Source organism: Choloepus didactylus, chromosome 2 (assembly GCF_015220235.1).
Source record: "Choloepus didactylus isolate mChoDid1 chromosome 2, mChoDid1.pri, whole genome shotgun sequence".
Taxonomy (NCBI): domain Eukaryota; kingdom Metazoa; phylum Chordata; class Mammalia; order Pilosa; family Megalonychidae; genus Choloepus; species Choloepus didactylus.
Window position 1 is genome coordinate 90,300,172 of NC_051308.1, and position 22,636 is coordinate 90,322,807.

Genomic DNA, 22,636 nt, shown 5'->3' on the forward strand with positions numbered 1-22,636 from the left:
CTTGGTTTGGTTAACCAGGGTGGGGGGAGGGGGGAACTACCGAAGATAAAATTCTCCTAAGTCAAGTAATTCTCTGACCAAGTTTGAAATTTGTGAACATGTCTCCCTTTTCCTTTTCTTTCCAAGTGGAGGGGAGAATGAGGGAGTATGGGCAGAAAAGATGGGCCATACTTTCCCTGGGCCTGACTGAACTTTGAAACTTCTTTACTAATTAAACAACACTGGGCTCTTGCCTTTGCTTAACCCTGGGAGCTGGTCATCAGCCTTTGACCTCAGTCTTCTCTCCTGACCAGTTCCCTCCCCCACCACAGCCTCTGGAACCTCCGTCAGATTTAGGGGAAAGAACCAGTTTTCAGAGAGACTGCCTCAGACCACACTATCTCCACTCACCCAGCCCTGTGGCAGATTCACGATCATGTTTTCCATTGGGGAAGGAACTATAGCTGCTGGAAAAAGGTAAGAGGGCTGAGTTTTCCTTTTCTCTGTCTTTACTGGGTTTTCTGACCCCTGAAGGACTCGCAAAGATGACCTGGGACACTTTCGAGAAGACCAGGCCCTCTCTCTGCTGGTTACAGTCAAAGACTTGTTTGGAAGACGTCATTCTAAGCGCCCTCCCTCCCAACCCCCTCTTGGGGTAAGGCCCTTCCCTAAGCCACACCTTAGAGCCCAAGAAACAGGTGGGATGTCTCCCTTTATGTAAAGATGCCGTGCCAAGCGCCAGCACTCAGGGCAGTCCAAACATCTGAAAACAAAGCAAATTTAATCTATGGGGACCTCCTAACAACCTGTTTTGCTTGTTCCTCGACTCAGTTCGTGCCCCGTCAAGATCTCAGTGAACTGTGACTAAAGGATCGCTGAACTGTGACTAAAGGATCGCAGACCTGTTCCCTTTCACCCCAGTGAGACTCCCCTCCCTTGATAACACACGTACTCCCTCCTTGATCAGGGCTGTCACAGGAGGTTAGAAGTGGGCCTGTGGCTCTCCCATCTTAGCCATTCTTGGTCCCCCTCAGCCTCCACTTGTATTTGCCCTACATGCAGCAGGTGTGGTGCTCCCAGAGACAGGTCTGGATAGGGCCCTGCCTGCTTGTCTTGCCTGTACAAGGCTGTCAGAGGTACTTCATATAAAATGTGCTTCTTGCATTCCTAGATGTGGATTCCCACCCAGGTTAGGAAACCCCTATTACTACATCACTAATGAGTGTCTGACCAGTCTCCACTTAGGCACAACAAGGAACAGGAGCATCACAGCCTCACAAGAGGTCCATTTTATTTTCCTTTAATTACTTTTACCAGAAAGTTCTTCCTTATGTTGAATCAAGGTCTGCCTTTCCGTAACTGCCACCCACTGCTCTTGCCTAACATGGAAGGTGCCTCCCCTTCTCCCTCCTGGGTTTCCTGACTGCTCGCCCCAGTCACCCCTCCAGACACACTCCAGACTGTCAGGGCCCCTCCTAATGTTCATTGTCCAGACCCAGGCCCAATACTTGGATATTTGTGGCCTGAGCAGAGAAGTCAAGGGAGAACACTGTTTTTCGTTTTTGTTGTTGTTTTGCTTTGTTTTTTTAGGAGGTCTGGACACTGAACATCTCTCAGGGAAAAGTACAGTCTCTTTGGTATTTCTGGAATCCACAACATATTGTTGCCTCATACTGAACTGGTGATAGACAAAATCTCTTTTTCATATGCTGAGCCAAATATCCTGTACTCTTTATTAGTACAATCGATTTTTAAAAAACATTTATCTCTGTCACATTTAACTTAGTTATTGGATTTTAATTCCTTCTTCAGCATGCTGCAATCACTTTGAATTTCAACATTGTCATTAGCCTTCTTAACTCTTCCTCTGAGCTTTGTGTCAGCCAAGGATCTGATAGGTGTGCCTTCCATTTCTCAACAGTGCTGATAAAAAGAAATGTAATGGGGACAAGGACAAGAACAGAGCCAAGTGGCATATTGCTAGAGACTGTCCCTCAATTTGAAGTCATTTGGACCTTGGGAGAATATGTATCTACCTAATTGTATTAACACACAGCTCACATTTCCCTGTCTTGTCTACAAAGATATTACAAAAGACTTTTATCTCTTGGTTTGCTTCACTGGGTGTCCAGTTCTCCTCACCTGCCCATCTAGTTATTGCATTCAAAAAAATTTAAAAAGGAGATTAGCTTAATTTACCTTCAGTGAACTCATGTTAATGGCTAGTGATTATTATATAGTTTTTTAAAGGGTTCATAAACCATCTTTTAAATAATCTTTTGGTTTGTGGAAGATTGGCATTAGATTGGGTCCTATGAAGTTACTGGAGTCAATAGTTTCCCTCTTTCTGAATTTTACCTGTTTCTGGTCCTTCACCATCTCTCACATTCTCCACAATTTCTCCAAAATCACTAATGTTGTCATCTTGTCTGTAAGTTAGTTTGTACTTGTGGCTGCAGTTTCGGTAGGCACCTTTAACCCACGTAACAATGGCCACCTCTCTCTGACCATCTCTGGGATCTGAAAGGTGGAGCTGAAAAGGCACTGGACTAGCTTTCCTGACTGAGTGAACTTGAGCAATATCTTCAGTACCTCTGGGGCAGTTTCTTCATTTGTAAAATGAAGCCAGATGCATCTTCCTCCCATATTTGGCATGAGAAATAACTGTAGGTGAAAGTGCCAAGCATGCACCAGGCACATAGCAGCACTTAGAAAATGTTAGTTGAGTCTAATTCTTGGATTTCACTTCCTTAACTTCCAAACTTTTTTCTACCCTATCAGTTTTCTAGAGGAAATGGAGTTTTAGTCAACTTTGCACCCTTTCTCCAAAGAGTGGTGTTTCTTTGCCTTGTTCATTTCTTACTGCTTTGAGCCCTCGTTGTTGTCTCCTGTGATTTCCATCAGCATCTGCTCATTCCAGCCCTTGTGTCTCACCTCGCTTGGATCTGGGTCAGATCTGGGTATGTGACCTTTTAAGATGGGCCAGTCAAAGGTGCCTTATGTGACCCCATTTATGTCTTTATATGCCTTCCCTTTCTCTTCTCTCTGGGAATGACAATATTGTCATAATTTACATTTTTATCTTCCCTTTCTTCTAGCCACACTCCTCTTACGGCATCTGTCTGGGGCAGAATAAATTTTTTTTTCAAGTCTGGAATGTACTCATGACTCCTGCCAATATTCCTTCCCTTTGCCTCACGTAACCTAGAATGGCATGGTCAGTTGCTTTTTCTCAAGATTCTGTCACTTCATTTCTTAAAGTTCAGACCAAAGTAGCAGATTCTGCTTCATGATATTATTGGTCCAACAAATCAAGAATATTTCAAATGTTCTAAACAGACCCATACTGCCAGTAGGATCCGTGATCACCCAAGTCCCCCAGTACGTCTCTGTCTTGCCCATGTGGCCAGCATTGACATCTCCATTTCAATTATTGGCATCACCCCCAGTTGGGTGCTCTTTGGAAACACTTAAAACCTCACACCTTATGTTTACCCTCTTCTCTTTACTCTCCAGCTCTTCACCATACTTCCTTCTTCAGGTCCATAGATTTCATTAAACATGTATTTCTACTTAAGCTGCCCTTCTGCAAGTTCTGGTGTTTGTTTCATAAGCACAGTGTCCTCTTCCACTGTCCTAGTCGTGAACGTCATCCAGCAAGGCTCAATTACCTGAGATTCTGCTTGTTTCCTAGTGTTAAAGTGTCACGTTCCAGTTTCCCTCTGACCAAAACTGCAAGCAAGTATCATAGAGGCCCTAAGAAGCTTATTCATCTAAGAAGTCAGATACTTGTTCCTGGAATCATTTTGTGGCGTCTTCTAGTGAGACTCTCTTCAGGCATTCATTCAACTCTGCTGAGAACTGCAGGATGTGGCGGGGTCAGCCAGAGGGAGGCAGGCAGAGGAGATGGGGTTGGGCCAGGTGGAAGTAAGGAATGGAAGGAAGTCTGGTGTGGATGATGTTGGGTATGGGCGTGAGGCAGGCTGAGAAATGAGGGTGGGGGCAGGTCATAGAAATCTATCGAGACACACCTCTTTGGTCTCATCAGTCTTTGGCTGAGAAACCACTTATGGCTCGTCCTATAACCAAGGACACTGTGGTTATAACCTATAACCTTGGACCGCCTTTGGTTCCCCAAAATCTGGTCTCAACTCACAACCCCCCCCCCCACACACACACACACACCCTCAGTTTTGAACAGAATACTGAAGTGGAAAGTCTGATAAACCTGGATTTTAGAACTGGTTCTGCTAAGTAGCCAGTTTCCTCATGTGTAAAAATGAGGCAGTGGGACCAACAAATCCACTTTATTTGATTCTAAAATTTCACCCCTGCCCAGCAGGTGCCCTCTGTTCCCTATATAACCTGGATTTGCTCATCTTAGGGCTTTTCCTACTTTGGTCATTCAAAAAGCATTTATTAAGTGCCTGCAATGTGGCCAAGAACTTCAGGAGAAAACAAGGCTTCAAAGGTAACCCTACCTTATTGAGGCCCAGTCTAATGAGGGACACAGGCTTTTAAACAATGCTTGCAACCAGTAACTGCTCCACAAGAATACAGAACAGGTCTGGGAGGTCAGGTAAGGAATGCTTCATGAAGACATGACAATTGAGTCTTAAAGATCAAAGGGAGTTCACTAGACATGCTAGTGGAAGGAGGGTAGTCCAGCCTGCGATGTGTGCAAAGGTGGGCAAGTGAGAAAGAGCATCCAGTTAGGAGAACTTCCAATGGCCCATGGCTAGAATGTAGGATGAGAGCAGAAGAATTGAGGTTGGAAAGTCAACCAGGGCCAGTCATGAAGGGTTTTGTTTGCCATTCCAAGACTTTGGACTTAATTGTAAAGACCATGGAGAACTATTAAAGAATTTTAAGCAAAGGAGTGATGTGACTGGACTTACCTTTTAGAAAGGTCACTTTCTCAATGACATTGAGAATAGATTGACATGGGTGAGACAGGAGGCAGAGAAACCAGTCTGGAAGTTGTTAATATAGCCAGGTAACAAAAAAATGATGAAGGCCTGAATGAACGCAGTAGCAATAACTGGTAGGAGAGAGTAAGGAAGTAGAATTCATGGAATCTGGGTTCTGACCGGATGAAGAGGGTGAGAGGAAGGAATCCAGGGTGATGCCCAGGTTTCTGGATTGGATGATAGGGTGGATGAGGGCCCCATTCATTGAGTTGGAGGACACAGAAGGAAAAGCATGTTTGAGGGTAAGAGTTGCAAGCTCCATTTGGACATGTCTCACTAAGGAACCCATAGGCATCCAGGTGAAATTGTTCAGCAAACAGTGGGTCTGAAGCTCAGTGGAAAGTGGGGCTAGAGCTAGAGATTTGGGTGTCTTCAGCACATAGGTAGTGCCTTTGCTCCATTTATTTCTTCCTGCCCTTCTTGTTCTGCTGAAATCCCTTTTTTCCTTCAATCAAAATCCTTCCCATCCTTTAGGATCCAGGTTAAACTCCATCCATTTATGAGGCCTTCCCTAAGCAGACTTGATAGATGGCTCATTTAGTGCCCTAATCCTGTCACTGGGCATCAAAGTTTTCTGCCTATTTTTCATGTGTATATGTCACATCTCACCAACCAAAAGCTTTGCACTCCTTATTTTTCCATTACTTCAACATCGGGCCTTGAGCACACAATGCTTTTAGTAACCATCAACCGATTCAGTAGTTGATTCTAATTCCAACATGACTATGTCCAAGCCAGTGAGAATGGCCTGAACTTGACATGTACCTGGGCCCTTGTACTTTGTTCAAAGGTTGTGGCCCTCTTCCTGGCCACACCAGGTGGGCTGAATCCTGTGCTTTAAGTCTGTGGCAGGCAGTGAGGGAAGGGGATCTCCCAGCTCAGCTTAACTCAGCTTTTTGTCTTCCTATAGGAAGGTATGTCTTCTCTCCTTGCTGCTCATCAGCCTCTGGGGCTGTGCAACCTGTCATGGGGGCCTTGTGGAGGACATCTGCACAGCTAAGCCTCGGGACATTCCTGTGAATCCCATGTGCATTTACCGCTCTCCAGAGAAGAAGGCAGCTGAGGATGAAGGCTCAGAGCAGAAGATCCCGGAGGCCACCAATCGGCGGGTCTGGGAATTGTCCAAGGCCAACTCCCGCTTTGCCACCACCTTCTATCAGCACCTGGCAGACTCCAAAGATGACAATGACAACATTTTCCTGTCACCTCTGAGTATCTCCACAGCTTTTGCCATGACCAAGCTGGGTGCCTGTGACAACACCCTCAAGCAGCTGATGGAGGTACAGTCCAAAGTCCTCTGCCAAACCTACTTGCTGGGACCACCTTTCAGGTTTCCATAAGTCCAGTGGCTCCTAAACCAACAGTAAAGTTCACCAGAGGAGCTACTTATGGGTTGTGATCTCCTTTGAAAACCATTTTTTTTTTAAGAATTAGGCATGGAATTACTACCTGTTTCCTCTTTGGGGCTACCTTAAAATGGGAAAAGTCCTGCTTCTTTTCTTAGTGATTCTTTCATTTATATGTTTACTCTTTCATCTGGTCATTTATATGTTTATTCATTCACCACCTCTTCTGCTTCAGGCATTGCGCAAGGTGGGAATTCCCAGTTCCTGCCCTAGGGGAGGCTACCATCTAGTGAGCTCAGGCATATGGACTCCTGGGGTAAAGAGTCTAGGACCATATATTGAGATCTGGATCATTAATCTATCCATGGCTTGGGTGCCTGGCTGGCTTTCTTTATGTTGGATCACACTAGGGAAGCAAAGATAACCAACAGGGAGGTATAAGGTCCTTCTGCATGGTACCGAGTATTTACTTGAATTCTAGACACTAAGGTCTGTGGATCATAGGAAGGTTTACCTCTACTCTAGTGGTCATATTTCCACTGAAACTCATCACTTCTGCTCTGCTGTCTGGGTTAGTTTAACTGAAGCCTTCACTACACAAAAGAAACTATAGCTTTAAAAATGCTTAAGGGCCCTCTCTGGGCCCTCAGTAAATTACATAGACATTGGTATTGGTTTGAAAGCACTTTTCCACAACCCCCACTTCTTAAGTGAGATCTTCAGTGTGAGTCTTCCAATAAGAGCAGAAGCAGAATACTGTTTATAAACTAAGCATGTCTTTTGGCTCCTCCTCTTCTATGAAAGAGATGAACAAGATGCCATGTGTTAGAAAAGTGGGGTGAGAGGAGTGTGACTCTCTTTCTCTCTCTGGAGAAAAGAGAAACTCAGCACCAAGGTTTTTGGCCAAAGGCATCATCCCAAAGGAAGTGCATACTGAAGCAAAATCAGAAAAAATCAAAGGCAGAGAACAGATAAAGCCAAGAGGCCTCTTGTTGCCTGAAAAGAGAGCGTGGAAGGAAGGAGATGGAGTAGCCTCATTCATACTGCCTTGATGATGGTGATGGTGATGGTAGGGGGTTGGGATATTACACCTTCCTGTAGCAATGAATGGTGCAGATGACCTTTAAGTCTTTTTCAACTCTGAGACTTTTTGATTCCAGTTCCATTTAATCCCTTGCTAGTAGAATCACTCCTTTTCTTTCTCATCATTAGCACTCCAGTGTTTGTTACAAGAAGGGACACGGTTCTCACTTCCTTTCTCTGCCCAGACTACCAGGAGGACTTTTCCCATTTCAGGAAGAAAACATTTGGGTGTTGGTCCAGAGCCCTTTAGAGATTTTAGGTATACTATCCCAGTCTCTCTTTTTCTCTCTTTCCCACTCTTCTCTCTTTCTTTTATCTACTTATTTATTTTACACCTGTGATGAGCATTTACGCTGTGCCAGGCAGTGTGCTTGCAGGAGCTCATAAATGAAGTGGCTGTTCAGAGCTGACTGGCATTGTGCTCATCACCTGTGTAGGTTGCCCCCCATTATACCACCACCATTTTCATTTGGCTTCCACAGGTCTTTAAGTTCAATACCATCTCTGAGAAGACATCTGATCAGATCCACTTCTTCTTTGCCAAACTGAATTGCCGACTCTATCGAAAAGCCAACAAATCCTCTGAGTTGATATCAGCCAACCGCCTTTTTGGAGACAAATCCCTTACCTTCAATGAGACCTACCAGGACATCAGTGAGGTAGTATATGGAGCCAAGCTCCAGCCCCTTGACTTCAAGGTGAGTTTCAGATGTCTCTGACTTCAATTTTTTACCTTCCCACACTGAGATTGAGGAGGTAGAGAGCAGGGTCCAAATGAACACTGCTGTGCTATCTGAGGGCTGGTGGAGGGAGAACCACAAGTCAGTGCCCCTGCAATACTTATTCTTGCTGAAAACCTAAGAAAGCAGCCATTGCATTCAATGGCATCTGGGCTTAGAATGCAGTGGTGTCTTTGAAAAAGTAGGATAACAATAAATTCTTCTTTTCATCCAATAAGGTCAAATAAATACTAAAGGCCATTCTGGAGATAACCATTCTATTAAAAAAATTCTCTAATTTTTTAAAAAAGTCACTATGATCAAATAAAATTGGCGTATGCTGCATATTATATTTTCCTCTTGGAGATTTATAAAGCACATAAGCTGATTAAGTGGTCTGAGAAGTCCTGCACTAAAGAAATCTATTGACGTTATTCAATCAGCATTTCTCAAACTCATTGACTACATGGGCCTTCCCCCCAACTCATTAGCTTCACATGGAATACGTTTTGGAAACTTTACTTGCATGAGTTCAAGTTTTCAAAAGTCAGAGAAGATATTTTTGTTTTCTTTTTTCTAGACTTTCTCCTTTCTTCACCTTCTATTTCTGTATTTATTCCTTTTTCTCTATCTTTTCCTTACTTTCTTCTGTTTAATATGTATTATCTATATGGAAGATTCACAGCACTACACTAGATATGTAGGCTTTTACCCATTAGGGTTGGAGAGATGGCTTCTTAACTCAAAGGTTGGAAAGGGCAGAGGGATGGTCAGCAAAATAAAATGCTCGTGGGTAAATGGAGAAGCTAGGTGCATAGCATGGTGGGTGGTTTGTTTCCTCTTCCCCTTAGGAAAATGCAGAGCAGTCCCGAGTGACCATCAACAACTGGGTGGCCAATAAGACTGAAGGGCGTATCACAGATGTCATTCCCCAAGAAGCCATCAATGAGCTCACTGTCATGGTGCTGGTTAACACCATTTACTTCAAGGTACTCAAAATGGCCTGGGAAAGATGCTGGGGATTTCCTCTTGCCTTCCATCTCCCACACCAACCAGAAGTTTGGGCATGTGAAAGTAGATCCTCTCTGAGCAATGGTTCATGCATGACTGAGTGGACAGGGAAATCTGCTTTGAGCCAAGAACCATTAGGGTCATGTCTGCTGTGCTGAGGCCCAAAGGGGCTGGTAGTGCCCCTGGCCCAGGGAAGAGTGTTCCCAGCTGCAATGTGTACATGGTGATTGTTGGGGTTTGAATCATGTCCCCCGCAAAAGGCATATTCAGGTCCCAACCCTTGTCCTGTGAGTATGAGGCCATTTGTAAGTAAGAACTTTAAAGATGTCCTTAGTTAAGGTGTGCCCCCAAACTGAATGAGGGTGGGCCTTAATCCAATATGACTGAAGTCCTTATAAGCAAAGGAACTTGGACATGGAAAGAGAAGCTACAGGGAGCAGCCAGAAGTCAGAAGTCAATGGAAGCCAGAGGAGAAAGAAGATGCTGCCATATGCATTGCTATACAATGGAAAAGCAGAAGGAACCCCAAGGATTGCTGGCCAGCCAGAAGACACAGACCCAGAGAGGAGGCAAGCCTTCTGGCCTCTGAAACCATGGGCTAACAAATTCCTGTTGTTAAGCCGACCCATTGTATGGTATTATGGTATTCATTTTAGCAGCTGGAAAACTAAAACAGTGATAAACTCTCATATATATATATGAGAGAATTTCTGCTGTCTGGTTAACTCCATTTTGAAATTTGGAACAAAATGACGGCATCCATCAACAATCCTCAGTGATGAGCTTTTCCCCATTACCTGAAGCAGCCTCTCAAAGGTCCCCTTGCCTACAGCATCTAAACCTCCAGGTAACAGACTCACCTCAGACTTAGCAGAATCCTTGTCATTTGATCAGGATAGTCTAGTCCTCCTCCCACTGCCAAGAGTTCTAATGACTGTTTTGGCTTGATTGTATTTGGGAAGGAGGATGAGGAGAGGGAAGTGGGAATAAACAAATCACTGAGACTCAGGAGGGCCACCAGTTTAAATCTGGTGGATCTGAGACACACACCCATCCTGACACGTGCTCCATATGAAGGCTTCCCTCCATGGGCCCCAGGGATTTTGCCAGTTACTGCTGTTGCCAACCGCTCTGTCTCTTGGGGTTTCCCTCTCCCCAAGAACAGAGTAGGTTGCATTTCCACAATTTGTATTGCCCTATAACATTTACAGAACACTTTGCTACTTATTAGCCTCCTGACCCTCACAACATCACAGGTAAGACCGTGGGCACCTCAGAAGAATTACCTAGTTTAAATCCTGACTTCTGTTTCCAACTGTGTGACCTTGGAAGCTACCTGAGACCTTTCAATGCTCCAATTTCTGCATCTATAAAATGATGATGATGGTAAACCTACCTTGCAGGGTTGCTGAGAGAATTGAATAAGTTAATGCATGTAAAATGCTTAAGGCAGTGCCTGGCACATAGTAAGCACTCTATCCACATTAGCTGTCACTAGCTTCTAATTTTACAGATGAAGAACTAAAATCAGAAGAGTTAAATGACTTGTCCCCGAATCAAAGAGCCATAAAATGATAAGGAATGGTAATTATACCTCAGAAATTTCAAAGGGGTGTCTTATATCTCAGAGGCCCTCCCCCTTTGAAAAGGATGTCAACCTGGACTCACCCCCTGCCTGACAGGGCTTGCCAACAACTCTCTGGGATTGTCATCTGTTTCTGGCCTTTCTTCATCTGGGGTATAGACCAGTACTTTGTAGGATGGCCGTCAGGGAAGAGGCTGGTGGGAGGCAGAAAGCAAAAGGCAGTTAGTTAGATTTAAACTTGAGAAGAGACTTGCAAAGAGGCTTGTAGGTTGTTTGGTGGTTTTAGTTTTGATTTTTCTGAGTATAAAAGCAAAATGCCACTGCTGCAAATCTGGAAAATAGAGAAAAGTACACAGGGGAAAAAAAACACTCATTATTCCATCACCTTGACACAATACTTGTCATGTATTTTCTTCCAATCTTACATAATAATATAATGTGAATGTTTCCTGTGTCAATATTCTCCTATGGATGTTTTTATCCTTCTTGTGATGTAATTCTGGCCTCTTCTTCCAGGGCCTGTGGAAGTCAAAGTTCAGCCCTGAGAACACAAGGAAGGAATTGTTTTACAAGGCTGATGGGGAGACGTGTTCAGCATCTATGATGTACCAGGAAGGCAAATTCCGCTACCGGCGTGTGGCAGGAGGCACCCAGGTGCTCGAGTTGCCCTTCAAGGGTGATGACATCACCATGGTGCTTATCCTGCCCAAACCTGAAAAGAGCCTGACAAAGGTGGAGCAGGAGCTCACCCCAGAGTTGATGCAGGAGTGGCTGGATGAGCTAACAGAGACGCTGTTGGCGGCTCACATGCCTCGCTTCCGCATTGAAGACAGCTTCAGTGTGAAGGAGCAACTTCAGGACATGGGCCTCGTGGACCTGTTCAGCCCTGAAAAGGCTAAGCTCCCAGGTGAGTAGAAGAAGGATGTTCCTCCTTCTCTGCCCCCAAGGTAGTCTGATCAAAGGCAGAAGAGTTGGAGGAGAAAGAATAGAAAAGAGCGAAGTCAGGACACCTGGGTTCTAACCCTAGTTCTGCTGGCTTGCAGAAGTCCTTTCCTCTCTCAAGGCCTCAGTTCCCTTGTCTGTAAAAGAGGGAGTTTGCTCTAGAATCTCCATGGGCCCAGAAGGTACTGGCATCTTGTGAGTCTGTAACTGATAGAGGAGATGGGATTGGATGGAATTCAGAGCAAAGAGACCAACATGATTAAGATCTGGGGACATCTGGGTCACAAAAAAACAGGCATAGCTGATATTTAATAGCCCTTTGCCTGACATTCCAAAGGGCTCTTATACTGTCCTTAAGGTCACTTGGACAGAAACATCTAACTTTTTGTGAGTTATGATACTTCAGTATTGGTGTTTAGTTAGTTTGGTTCCTCTAACCTAACAAACTTTAAAAATATGCATTAAAATCTCTTTAAACAAAGTTTACAGTGTTTGGCAATTGAATTGTCCTCAGCTGGACTATCTTTAAACAGGTCTGAAAACCAATCCCTCTCCTAAAAATATTGCCAGACTAGAAAGATATTCCTGCTAGATAGAATGAGTTTTTCTTTAGGAGCGAACTCCTCTCCAGAGCTGAAGCATGAGATTAATTTCATAGATACCAGGTTGAACAAGCCAAAGTACTTTATCATTTTTAGCATGGATTCATTTTGGGGGTGTCATCAGGTGAGTGTCTAAGATATCTTTCCATTTTCCACAAAAGCCCAAAAGGGCCTCAATTCAAACTGAATTCTCTCCTGTGGGTTTAAGCCAACCTCTCCCACATCACAGAGCTTTGCCTTCTCTGGTCTTTCTTCCTTTCAGGTATCGTTGCAGGAGGCCGGAAGGACCTCTATGTCTCAGATGCATTCCATAAGGCATTTCTTGAGGTGAGTCCACCTTCCTTTGCTCTCTATTCCTATGCTGCTCTTCTGCTAATACATGGATATCTTGTGGTATTTATAACTTTGGAGTTCTGGCTCCATTGGCTTTTATGGTATAAAGACAGTAGACACAACTGTGGTGAAAGGCATGTTTTCCGTGTCCTTTGATATCCAAATCTGTGGCCTCATTTGCCCTGTGGCCTGCTTCAGCACAGCCCTCCCCTGAAGCTCTTGTGTTCTAATTTTCTAACTTCCCTCCCCCCACCTCTCCAGCAGCAGGTCAACAACATAGAATAGGAAGAGAACTGTTTGGGCCTGGATTCCTGGGGAACACCAACATTTTGAAGAGGGTGACACAGAGGAAAAGGAGACAGCAAAGGCCACTGGGAAGGAATTCAGAGGGAAGGAGGAGGACCAGGAGAGGTTAGGGTCATGGAAACCCAGGCAGAAGTGTTAAGAGAATGACAAGCATCTAGTAAGAAGACTGAAAAGTGACCATAGGTTACCTCTCCCTGAGGAATTTGGACACAATAGTGGAGGCACATGCCTAATTGGAATGGTTGAAAAGCAAATGGAAGGTAAGGAAGGGGAGCTGGGTGAGTGTCTTAAAGTGTGTTCCAGAGAACTAGAGCATTAGATTACACTGCAGAAAACAAAAAGTTAGGTGGTCAAATAAATGTATATCCTCTTACTGGGAGATTAACAATGCACAGTGGTATCTTGCAATTTGAGAAGCCCTACAGTGAAGAAAACTTAAATATTGCTTAACCTAGTATTTCCCCAATTGATGTGTCCATGGAATCCTTTTTGGGGTAATAACTATGCACAATCTGTGGGACTTCTGGTTCTTAAACAAATACTGACCAAAGGACCAGGTGCATTAGTCATGTGGGGAATTTGACCTTTGGAGATTCTGGGATAGGGCTGAGAATCTGCGTATTTACAAAGCTCCTCAGAGGATTCTGATGCACAGCTGGGTTTGGGAACCATGACATAAGACTATTCTTTGGGGGGAAATATGGGGCAGGCAGGCTATGAGGGAAAGAAGATGGACCAATGTTAGAAAAGGTCACACATGGAGGAAATCAGGAAGAAAGGATGTTGTAGCCAAAGAGTTTCAGAGCATAGTACTAGTAACTATAGTCCTAGGGTCCAAGCTCAGTGAGAGATGTGTAGTTAGGAGCAAAGTGGAGTGATCAAGGAGGTGGTCAAATTAATTTTAATGGCAGTGAGGAAATGTGATAGCTTGAAAACCAGATTATATTCGGAGAGAAGGATACAGTAGTAATAATTTCAAAGGTAGAGAAACTTTGAGAAATGGTAAGTCCAAGGTATAGCCATGGGTCTGGTTTACTTAAGTGGAGTGAAGATGTAATACTCATTGGGTTTGATGGGATTAAAGAAATGGAGGGTAGGATGTTGAAAGTGTCTCTTACTAAGGTGTTGTAATTGTCTAGGACAAATTACGGCAAGAGTTGGAGTGTGCAGAAAGACTATGAGCTAGGTGCTAAAATCCTCAATGTGGGAATATTAGCTGTAGAATAATAGATGTCAGTGACTGTAGGACAACAGTGTGAGTAGAGATGTATATCAAAGGTACTGAGGTCAGAATAAGGGTGCATGAGTATGAGATTAATGGTCTGGCAAGTGTTCTCCCTCCTCAACTCTCCTCCTGAAGTAATCTGGATGGGTGTTTTGGAAGTAAAAATGATACTGCTGACACTCCCTTCAATATGGATTATGGAGACTCAGTCAGGAAGACTACAAAGGAGGTTGAGTCCTCGGGGTTTTAGCTATCATTGAAAATCCTCTACTTAGGACCCAAATATAAGTGGTCAACTCAGACGTCCTTGATGGCTTTGAGTTACTTTCAGGAAGAAGCAGAGGTCTGAATCCATTTTAGCCTCCTGGGTCCAAAAGGACCATATACAAAATTGTTTTCCTTGAAAACCTTGGGAACTCAATACATGGGATCCCAATTGATTGTATATTTCTTGGAAAGCCATTAAAAACCAGAGCCTGATTTGAATACAAGAATCCTGGTTTTGTGAAAGCTCCCGTCTGCTCATAAATCTAGCCCTAAAAGGATCATGAAATAAGATACTATGGAGTGGGAAGGTAGGGGTAAGGAAGGAGGGAGGAAAAGAGAAAGAGAGAGAGAGACATTATCAACCAGCTTCACAAAGCTCAGGGTTCTGAAGCACTTTCATTTAGAAGTGGGACAGAGTTTGTTTAGTGATATTCTACTTCCCCACATACAATTCTCTGAAGATCAGATCTGTGATGATTCTGCTTAACAGCCAAATTTAAATACTATGATTCCAGTCTATTACTCCAAGAAATACTCATCTCATCCAGCCAGAGGACCTTCTTTTCGTAAGCGTTAGGTCCTGAGTGGTACCTTGGGGCAGCTGTATCTGGTGCCTTGCTACTCCACTACAAGAGCAAAACCATCCCAACTATAGAACTCCGATCTTGAGTCAAAAATCTCTTTTAGTGGCTGGTACAAAATAATCCTCTCATAATGCCAAGTACAATGGTGCCAGCCAGAAATGTGTCAACCTCGTATGCATCCAGATTTCTGGTTCAGGGATCATCTGAATGGAACCCTTGCACTTATGATCTAGCGCAAGTCTTCAAACTACCACAAGTGCTTTCATCAATATTCATTAGATGAATAAAAACAGGGTTCTGGAGAGAACCCAACCTGACCCAGTGTACTCTCTACTGGAAAATAGCATTTTGAGGAATTGCTGTGTCGGTGGATGATTTACCTGCCTAAAATGAACTGCAGATTAATGTAGTGGTTTTGTTTCCTATGTGAATGGCAGGTAAACGAGGAAGGCAGTGAAGCTGCAGCAAGTACCGTAGTCGGGATCGCCGGCCGTTCGCTGAACCCCAACAGGGTGACCTTCAAGGCCAACAAGCCCTTCCTGGTTCTGATAAGGGAAGTTGCTCTGAACACTATTATCTTCATGGGTCGAGTAGCTAACCCTTGCGTTAACTAAAGTGTTCTTATTCTTTGTATCTCGTCCTATTTTGGTTTGTGAATAGAAGTAAAAATAAATACAACTACTCCCATCTCACAATTATGAATGGACACTGTCACCTGAAACAGACAACGAAAGGAGAAAAGGATAGTGATTTGGTAAAGTGATGCTTTCAATTGATCTCTACGCAGTGAAAACATCTGGATCAAGTCAAAATGGAGGGGGATATGTCACTGCTTCATCTTCACAGACCTTAGGCATCTGAAAGGACAGGGGGTAGCTTGAATCCTCAGCATACCCATCATACTAAAAGAATCCAAAAAGTTTCAACAAATTAATATCTATGTATAGAAAAGCGATTCAAATTTGAGTATTAAACCATTTAATTCTCAAACCACTCACATGCATAATGTTCTTTTACACAGTGTTAAAATAAAGAGGAAAATGCATTTTGTATACAAACAGAATTTCAAGTATACATTAATAGACTTTTCAGATTTCTAACCAAGTTGCCAAGATTTCATTCACATTGTTCTTAAAGCTGTTCAATGAGAAAGCTTTTGCTAAACTGTTTTAAATATGTTTATATAAATCCGTATCTTTACTCTTTCTTTGATTCTCCCTCCCCCAACCCCAGTTCACTGCCCTCCCTCCTGCCCTCCCCCCTCCCGCTACACAACAGGCTCCTGGGGCTCTAGGAGACATGCAACCCCTCCAAGAACTATTAGCTTGTCATCAGGGGAAGGACAGAATCTACAAGAGGAGACTGAGCACATCCGTCAAATTAAGGGAGAGAACAAACCTGATACTTCCAATGACATGAATCAGGTTCATATCTTATAGCTTTTGTGTTTCACTCGACTTCTTAAAAAGATTTCAACAGCCTCCCACAAAACAACACATTAAGTTTCATACAATTTGGTAGCTGAGAAAATAACCCTTAATATTAGGTATTTTCCCCAGTGAAACTTCCAAAATTGGGGTAGGCATTTTGAAAACACTTCATTTTGGTGGTGGTTTCTTTTTCCCTTTGGCAAGGGGTATGGGGAAGTTTTAAAAAATGGATATTATTTGTGTGTTTTCATTAAGGAATTTGGTTAGTTTCACATGGTCTGGCAAGACTTCTCCTATCTCAACTCTTCTCCTGAAGTAATCCGGCCTCAGGGCCAGGAACAGCCACTCTCATTAGGAATTAAAGTGCATTTTTCGGTAAAGGGGTGGGGGGAGGTGAGAGGTGGTGGTTTACATTTAAGTGATGATTAAAGGAGCATGTGGGGTGAGAGAAAACCCTATTCATATATATAGGTATTTATAGTTAAGGTCATAATAAAAACATTCTCTAAGGAAATAAGATGTACAAATCCAGGCAAGCACCCTAAGTGGTGCAAGGGTGCTATGCTGGCTCATGATTTTTCTGATGCATCTTTATTAATGGAGTAATTACTTCAGATGAAAGCCATAAACCTCAAATGTTAGTTTTTTCAAAGGGAAAAAACAGACTGGTAAGTTCTAACAGTTAAAAATACTCCATTCCGTTCCCTTTCAGGGATAACAAGATTTTAGAAATTGATTGTCTGTTTTAATATGAGTCTTTCTTGAGCAAGTTGTAAAAAAATTTTGTTAAATAAGCTCTTTTCTTACAGATACTATGGCAGCCTTTAAAAAGGCAGGCAGAGGTGGGCACAGTTGATCCTCGCTATCAATCAGTATCAGCTCAGGGGAAGTGGAATTTTCCTATTATCTCTTTGATAGCTACCACCAGAATCTTACTTTCTGACTATTTCCCATTAAATGCTTCACAATTTCATGGGGGAAAAAACCCCAAGAGTGTCCAAGGAGAAGTAAATGCTACATTATCAGCTGTACAAAGAAGTGATGGGCTCAAGATGGGAAGGGGGAACTTGTCCTGGATTCTGGCCTCTGAGTCCAGTGTGATCTGCTTTTCACAGTGACTAGTGGGAAGGCACAGTGCCAGGGACAGATGGGGGACAATGGTCACCCACCGTATTTTAAGCACCATAGAGAACAGTTGGATAGATTTCTTTCAGACTGTATCCACTTGAAGGAAACCAAATTTCTGCTACACTGTCTTTTCTCTTTGAGCCCTCAGCCTTCTCCTCTCTGAGGCAGAGCATGAGCGGGTCCCATCCTGAAATTATGAGACAGGAAGTCTAAGCGCTCTCCCTTGAATCACTTAGGCTGACAGGCCAAAAACTGAGCATTCCAATGTTAAGATTTCTTAAAGAACCTATTGGTGCCTGGCTGAACTGGCAGATCCACTGAAGTTCTGCCATCAAATCACAAATAATGTAATCAGCTAAAACTGTGAACTCAGATCATAGTACATGAAAAGTTAATGAATTGAGATAGAACACATTTTTTTTGCCTGTAGTGTGGGAACCTGTTTCTTCTGTTGCGGTAAGGGGATGGGGCAGGGTGGTGAAACTAGTCAGATTCAGATTTGTTTAGCTCTTTCAGAAAGGATTTTCTAGAGATGTAAGAGGAATCAGCAAGCCAACCAAGTAGGGCAGAACTGCACAGTCCTGGGAGGAAATTCCTGAAAGGGAATTTGTGTCATTCCTTACTTAAAATAAAAGTTTATACATTATATTTTACCATTACTTCCTCATCCTCCTCATCCACTCTCCCCACCAAAATCTTAAAATCCAGTGCAGTATGTATGATTTACATAAAGTTAGCAATGTTTCACAGTACTCCACCAAGTTCTTCAGTATGAAAACCCTAAGGGGCTACTTCCTCTGGATAAATACAAGTCCCAAAGACCTTTCTATTCCACCCAATAAAAGGAAGCCTTCAGTGAATTTCCTAAGGCATAGGAGTCATTTAATAGCCAAGCCTTTTATGCTATTTTAATGAAATATCAGAGCCTGATGTTAGTTTGGTCATGTGCACTAGCCAACCTTTTCCTCACACCACTTTTTCTTCTCAACCCCAGCCTCCCAACCTATTTGAAGTTAAAATTATCAATTACTTGTAGACAATATGTGAATGAATTCTCTCAGAAAAGAGACTGGTATATTTGAAATTTCTTTCATGAATTTGAAATCACTTGGTACCTAGTTTGAACAGTGGTTCTCACATTTTAGGGGTAATGGAACAATTCTCCCCTCCCTGTGTGTGAGGTTGCCATGGGCAGGTAAGAGGGGTCCTGGAGATTCCAACTGTGGCAGCCATTAAAACATCTTTACCACCTGGGGTGGGAGAACAAATGATAATGGAACTTCATTTGGGAATGAAGGGGTTAGGTTTTTGACATCCTGGAACAAAGAGGCTAAAACGACTCATTTCACATTTCTTATACAGTTCTGAAATACTTAGGCCTTACCTACTGCATTTCATTCACAAAGAAACAATCAACAAAAAGTGAAAGACATTTTACATTGAAATCCCACTGAGAAGCTAAGAGACAAATAATCAAATGTATTTAGATCATGCCAGGCAGAATCCTTTTTCTCCATTAACCTTAACAGTGTCGTTTACCTTACAAACGGAGATCATCGCCCTAGGCAGCCTGGATTTGGCTCTTTTAACAAGTTCAGGTGCTCTATTTCAGCTAGCAGAGTTGAAAAATCTCCACTCAAATGACATACACAAGGGAAGGACAGTTCTAGAGAATGGACTTAGAATATTAAGTTTTGTTTACTTATATTTTGTTTTTAGTACAGAGAGGATACTGGATGGATGGCAACATCTTCCTCCAGAATTACTCTGAAGATAGATGGATGAATCCACTTTACTACCTGAGCCTTAATCCACCGCAAGCTTTAAATTCAGTCAATGGCAGGGATATCAATAAAGGTATAGTACATCAAAAACAGAAACAGACTAAAGATATCCTACCAAAGACCTCCAAGGATTCTCTAGGCAGTGATTCTCAACCTTGACTGCCCACTAAAATCCTCTGGGGAGTTTTGAAAGCCCAGGTTGCCCCACAGACCAATTAAATGCAAAGGTCTGGAGGTGGGCCCCAAGCACCAGTACTTTTAAAGTGCTCCAGGTTTTTCTAATGAACAGCCAAAATGGAGAACTGCCAGCCTAGGTCAACTGCTTCGATAACAGAATTAAGACCAGTGTTCATCCAAGTAAGTGGAAAGATGAGAGACTCCATAGCTTCCTTCCAGATTCACAGATTTAGCATACCTCAATGAATTACCTAGGTATTTCTCACTTTTGTGTGTTGTATTTTAAAATAAATCACTTTGGCTTTATAGGTAGCAACACCAAGAGTAAATTATTGATTTAGGTATGAATGCACCTTAAGAATGTGTTATAGTAAAACATTCGGAGAAGGACCTAGGACAAGACAATGTCCCTGGACACAAACAACAGACTAACCAGGAGGAAGAAGCTTCCTAAGCAGGAGTTAATTCCTGAGTCTAGGATATTAGCATGGCTTAAAATAGGCTGAGCACTAGCCTAAATATAGCAAAAAAAAAAAAAAAAAAAAAAAAAAGTGGTGACGAAATTCACATGATTTTACTGCCTCATCTCCCCACAGGATTCATAATGTATTCAGGAAGACGTTACTACGTAAGTTGTCACCTATTAGTGATGTTTGCTCATTATATGGAATTTCACATTCTTAGTATTGTCGCTTGATCTGTCCAAAGTCACCAGGAAAAGCAAATACTTATCCATTAGTACCTAAAACACAGATGCCAACCTCTCTCATTTTCACTCCTGAACAGATAATCCCTGTTTAGACAGAAACAGCCAGTGCATTAGAATGAAAAAGTGGAAAGCATTTCTGTATAACTTAAAGAGCTAGTAGTCTTTTCTCAGCTGTAACATATGTTCAGAAGTTAGGTAATCTGACTTGGCTCAGTGTACTAGCACCTCAAATAAATCAGTTGAGAGCTAGGCAACTGGACTTAAAGATTAGGTTGGTCTGCATAGTGGCATTCACTACTGAAACTGACTTTTCTGACATGAATACTCAGGAGAGGTCATCTTGACTACTACAATAGTATCAGCATTAAAAACAAGAGCATCTCTCTTTGCAGTGACCACAAGCAAAACAGGTCATCTGAAAATCCATGTCTTACATACCTCCATCTAAGATATTGGCAGAAGGCTCATTATCAGGAAACTATGCTTAATATTCCAGTCCCCCCAAAATGGACTGCAAATGGCAAAGAAAAAAAATTATTTGGAATTCAAACAAGTTTTTCACCTCATCAAAAGGAGTTGGGTACATCACTAAAAAACAAACAGAAAGACCAGTACTCTGGCTACTCTTGCCAAATAGAAGTTAGTGGATAAAACCACTAAACCCTAGGATTCTGACACTGGTTTAATTTGGACAACAAAATCAAACATTAACATCTGAACAAGACGAGGAGAATTTCAGGTATTTCAGCCTCTATATTTGGGTCCAGCTTTCCTTTGCTTGCTACAGAGAGCTATACTCTTTCTTCAGCAAAGTGCTTGGAGGTAGAGTAGCTGAAGTGAGCATAGAAGAGAATGGGATGGACAGTGGCTGATGGATCCAGCCTCCCAACCCAAGGGACCATCTTGGAATATGCTATCTTTAGTGGGAGGTTAGAATATTTGCCTTCAAACAACCTTTTTTCCTGACACATACATAAATTCACATATCTTTAGCTGGCAACTCACTGCAAGATTGCAACTCACAGTTTAAAAGCATGCCTATCCCCCAAAGCTACTTTCAAAACTATATTTAATCCTCAGCTCTTTGCAGGTAGCTGCAGGCCAAGTTTATTGTTTTGAGGTCTCTCCTTTCAGCCAGGTTTTAAACATTGTTAGCATTTAGCATTTCAACAATTAACATCTTTTGTCTCTAAAGAACAGCTGGCACTAAGTGGGTGTGTTGCGTTACAACATCATTATAAAAAGAAAGTGCAAAGAAATAATTTTCTTAGGCAAAATACAAACAAAGCAACAAAAAGCTCTCAAAGCCTACTAAGCCAAGAATTTGATTTTTAGAATCAATGATATAGCTAACAAAATGCTTCTATGCTACCAAGTTCATGAGTAAATATATTTATCAACATACATTTATCAAAAAAAGGTATTAAGAAAATAGCCAAACTTCCCATAAAAGTTATTTGCATTAACTATCTTTAGTTGTGTTCAATAAATGTGTGTATACAATTGAATTATATTAGTGTATTTTTATTGGGCCAATTTTCCAAAAAGAAAATAGGCTCATTTTAAAAAAATTCAAGTTACATGATTTAAAAGTATTTTGTAAAAATATTAGAAATACCATATAAATTCTAAATATTTTTGGCTATTGATAGATAGCCTTTCTAAAGGTGGATCTCAGTCACATACTTAGTGACCCCTGTTTTAGCATCTTGGCTTTCAGAGAAACATATTTTAAGCTTTGTTCCTGCTTTCTAATTCTGTTTTTTTTTTCAGTGGGTTCTTAGAGAGCCACTGTCGTTAGGGTTCTATTACTTTATAGGAAACTCAGTAGATTAATTTCAAATATGTCACTAAACATCTGCATCAAGATGTGGTTGAAAGCAGAAATCTAAACTTCAAGGAATTTCCACTCATTCAGGTTATTGTACTTGGCTTGAATAGTTTAAACTTGTGATGCCGAAAAGAAAAGGATAATTATTGTCAGTTTACAATGTTCCCTTTTGCAATTTAAGACCATAAAACTTATCTTGAACGCCACCACCAGATGACTACAAACCTAAGGTTCCCAGAGAAGTTAGAGGATGGCACAAAGAGCTATGAGACAGAATGAGAAACATCTCCATAGACCATCACAATACAATTTCTCATTCCTGGGGGATATGTTTTCCCAGGTTTCCTCTGTCACGAAGGGCAGACTTGAGGTAAATAATCACATCAGAGTGAATATGTGAATCAAAAACAAAGTTTTAAGGCCCAGCCCTAATGTTTATGTGATAAAATCATATTAATCTTCATGCCTAAATGCCTCAAACATTCCATCCCTGGCAAATACAAACACCTAAGTCTTTTCCCCCCCTTCCCAGCATTTTACAGACAAACCCTAAACAAAACCTTTTGCCCAGAGTACTCCTTTTATTTCCTGTATTTGTAACTCCTGAGATCTAGCCCAGGGACTG

At 42.2% G+C, this 22,636-nt stretch overlaps 1 protein-coding gene across 1 annotated transcript; it reads left to right on the forward strand.

Annotated features, from left to right (window-relative positions):
- The first annotated feature begins 301 nt into the window (after positions 1 to 301).
- Positions 302 to 15,945, forward strand: SERPINC1 (serpin family C member 1). Its single transcript, XM_037825315.1, has 7 exons — positions 302 to 456; positions 5,860 to 6,229; positions 7,861 to 8,076; positions 8,949 to 9,086; positions 11,210 to 11,600; positions 12,500 to 12,564; positions 15,390 to 15,945. Exons 1-7 carry the CDS (start codon positions 416 to 418, stop codon positions 15,564 to 15,566), a joined length of 1,398 nt encoding a protein of 465 aa, XP_037681243.1. The 5' UTR covers positions 302 to 415; the 3' UTR covers positions 15,567 to 15,945.
- Positions 15,946 to 22,636: the final 6,691 nt, after the last annotated feature.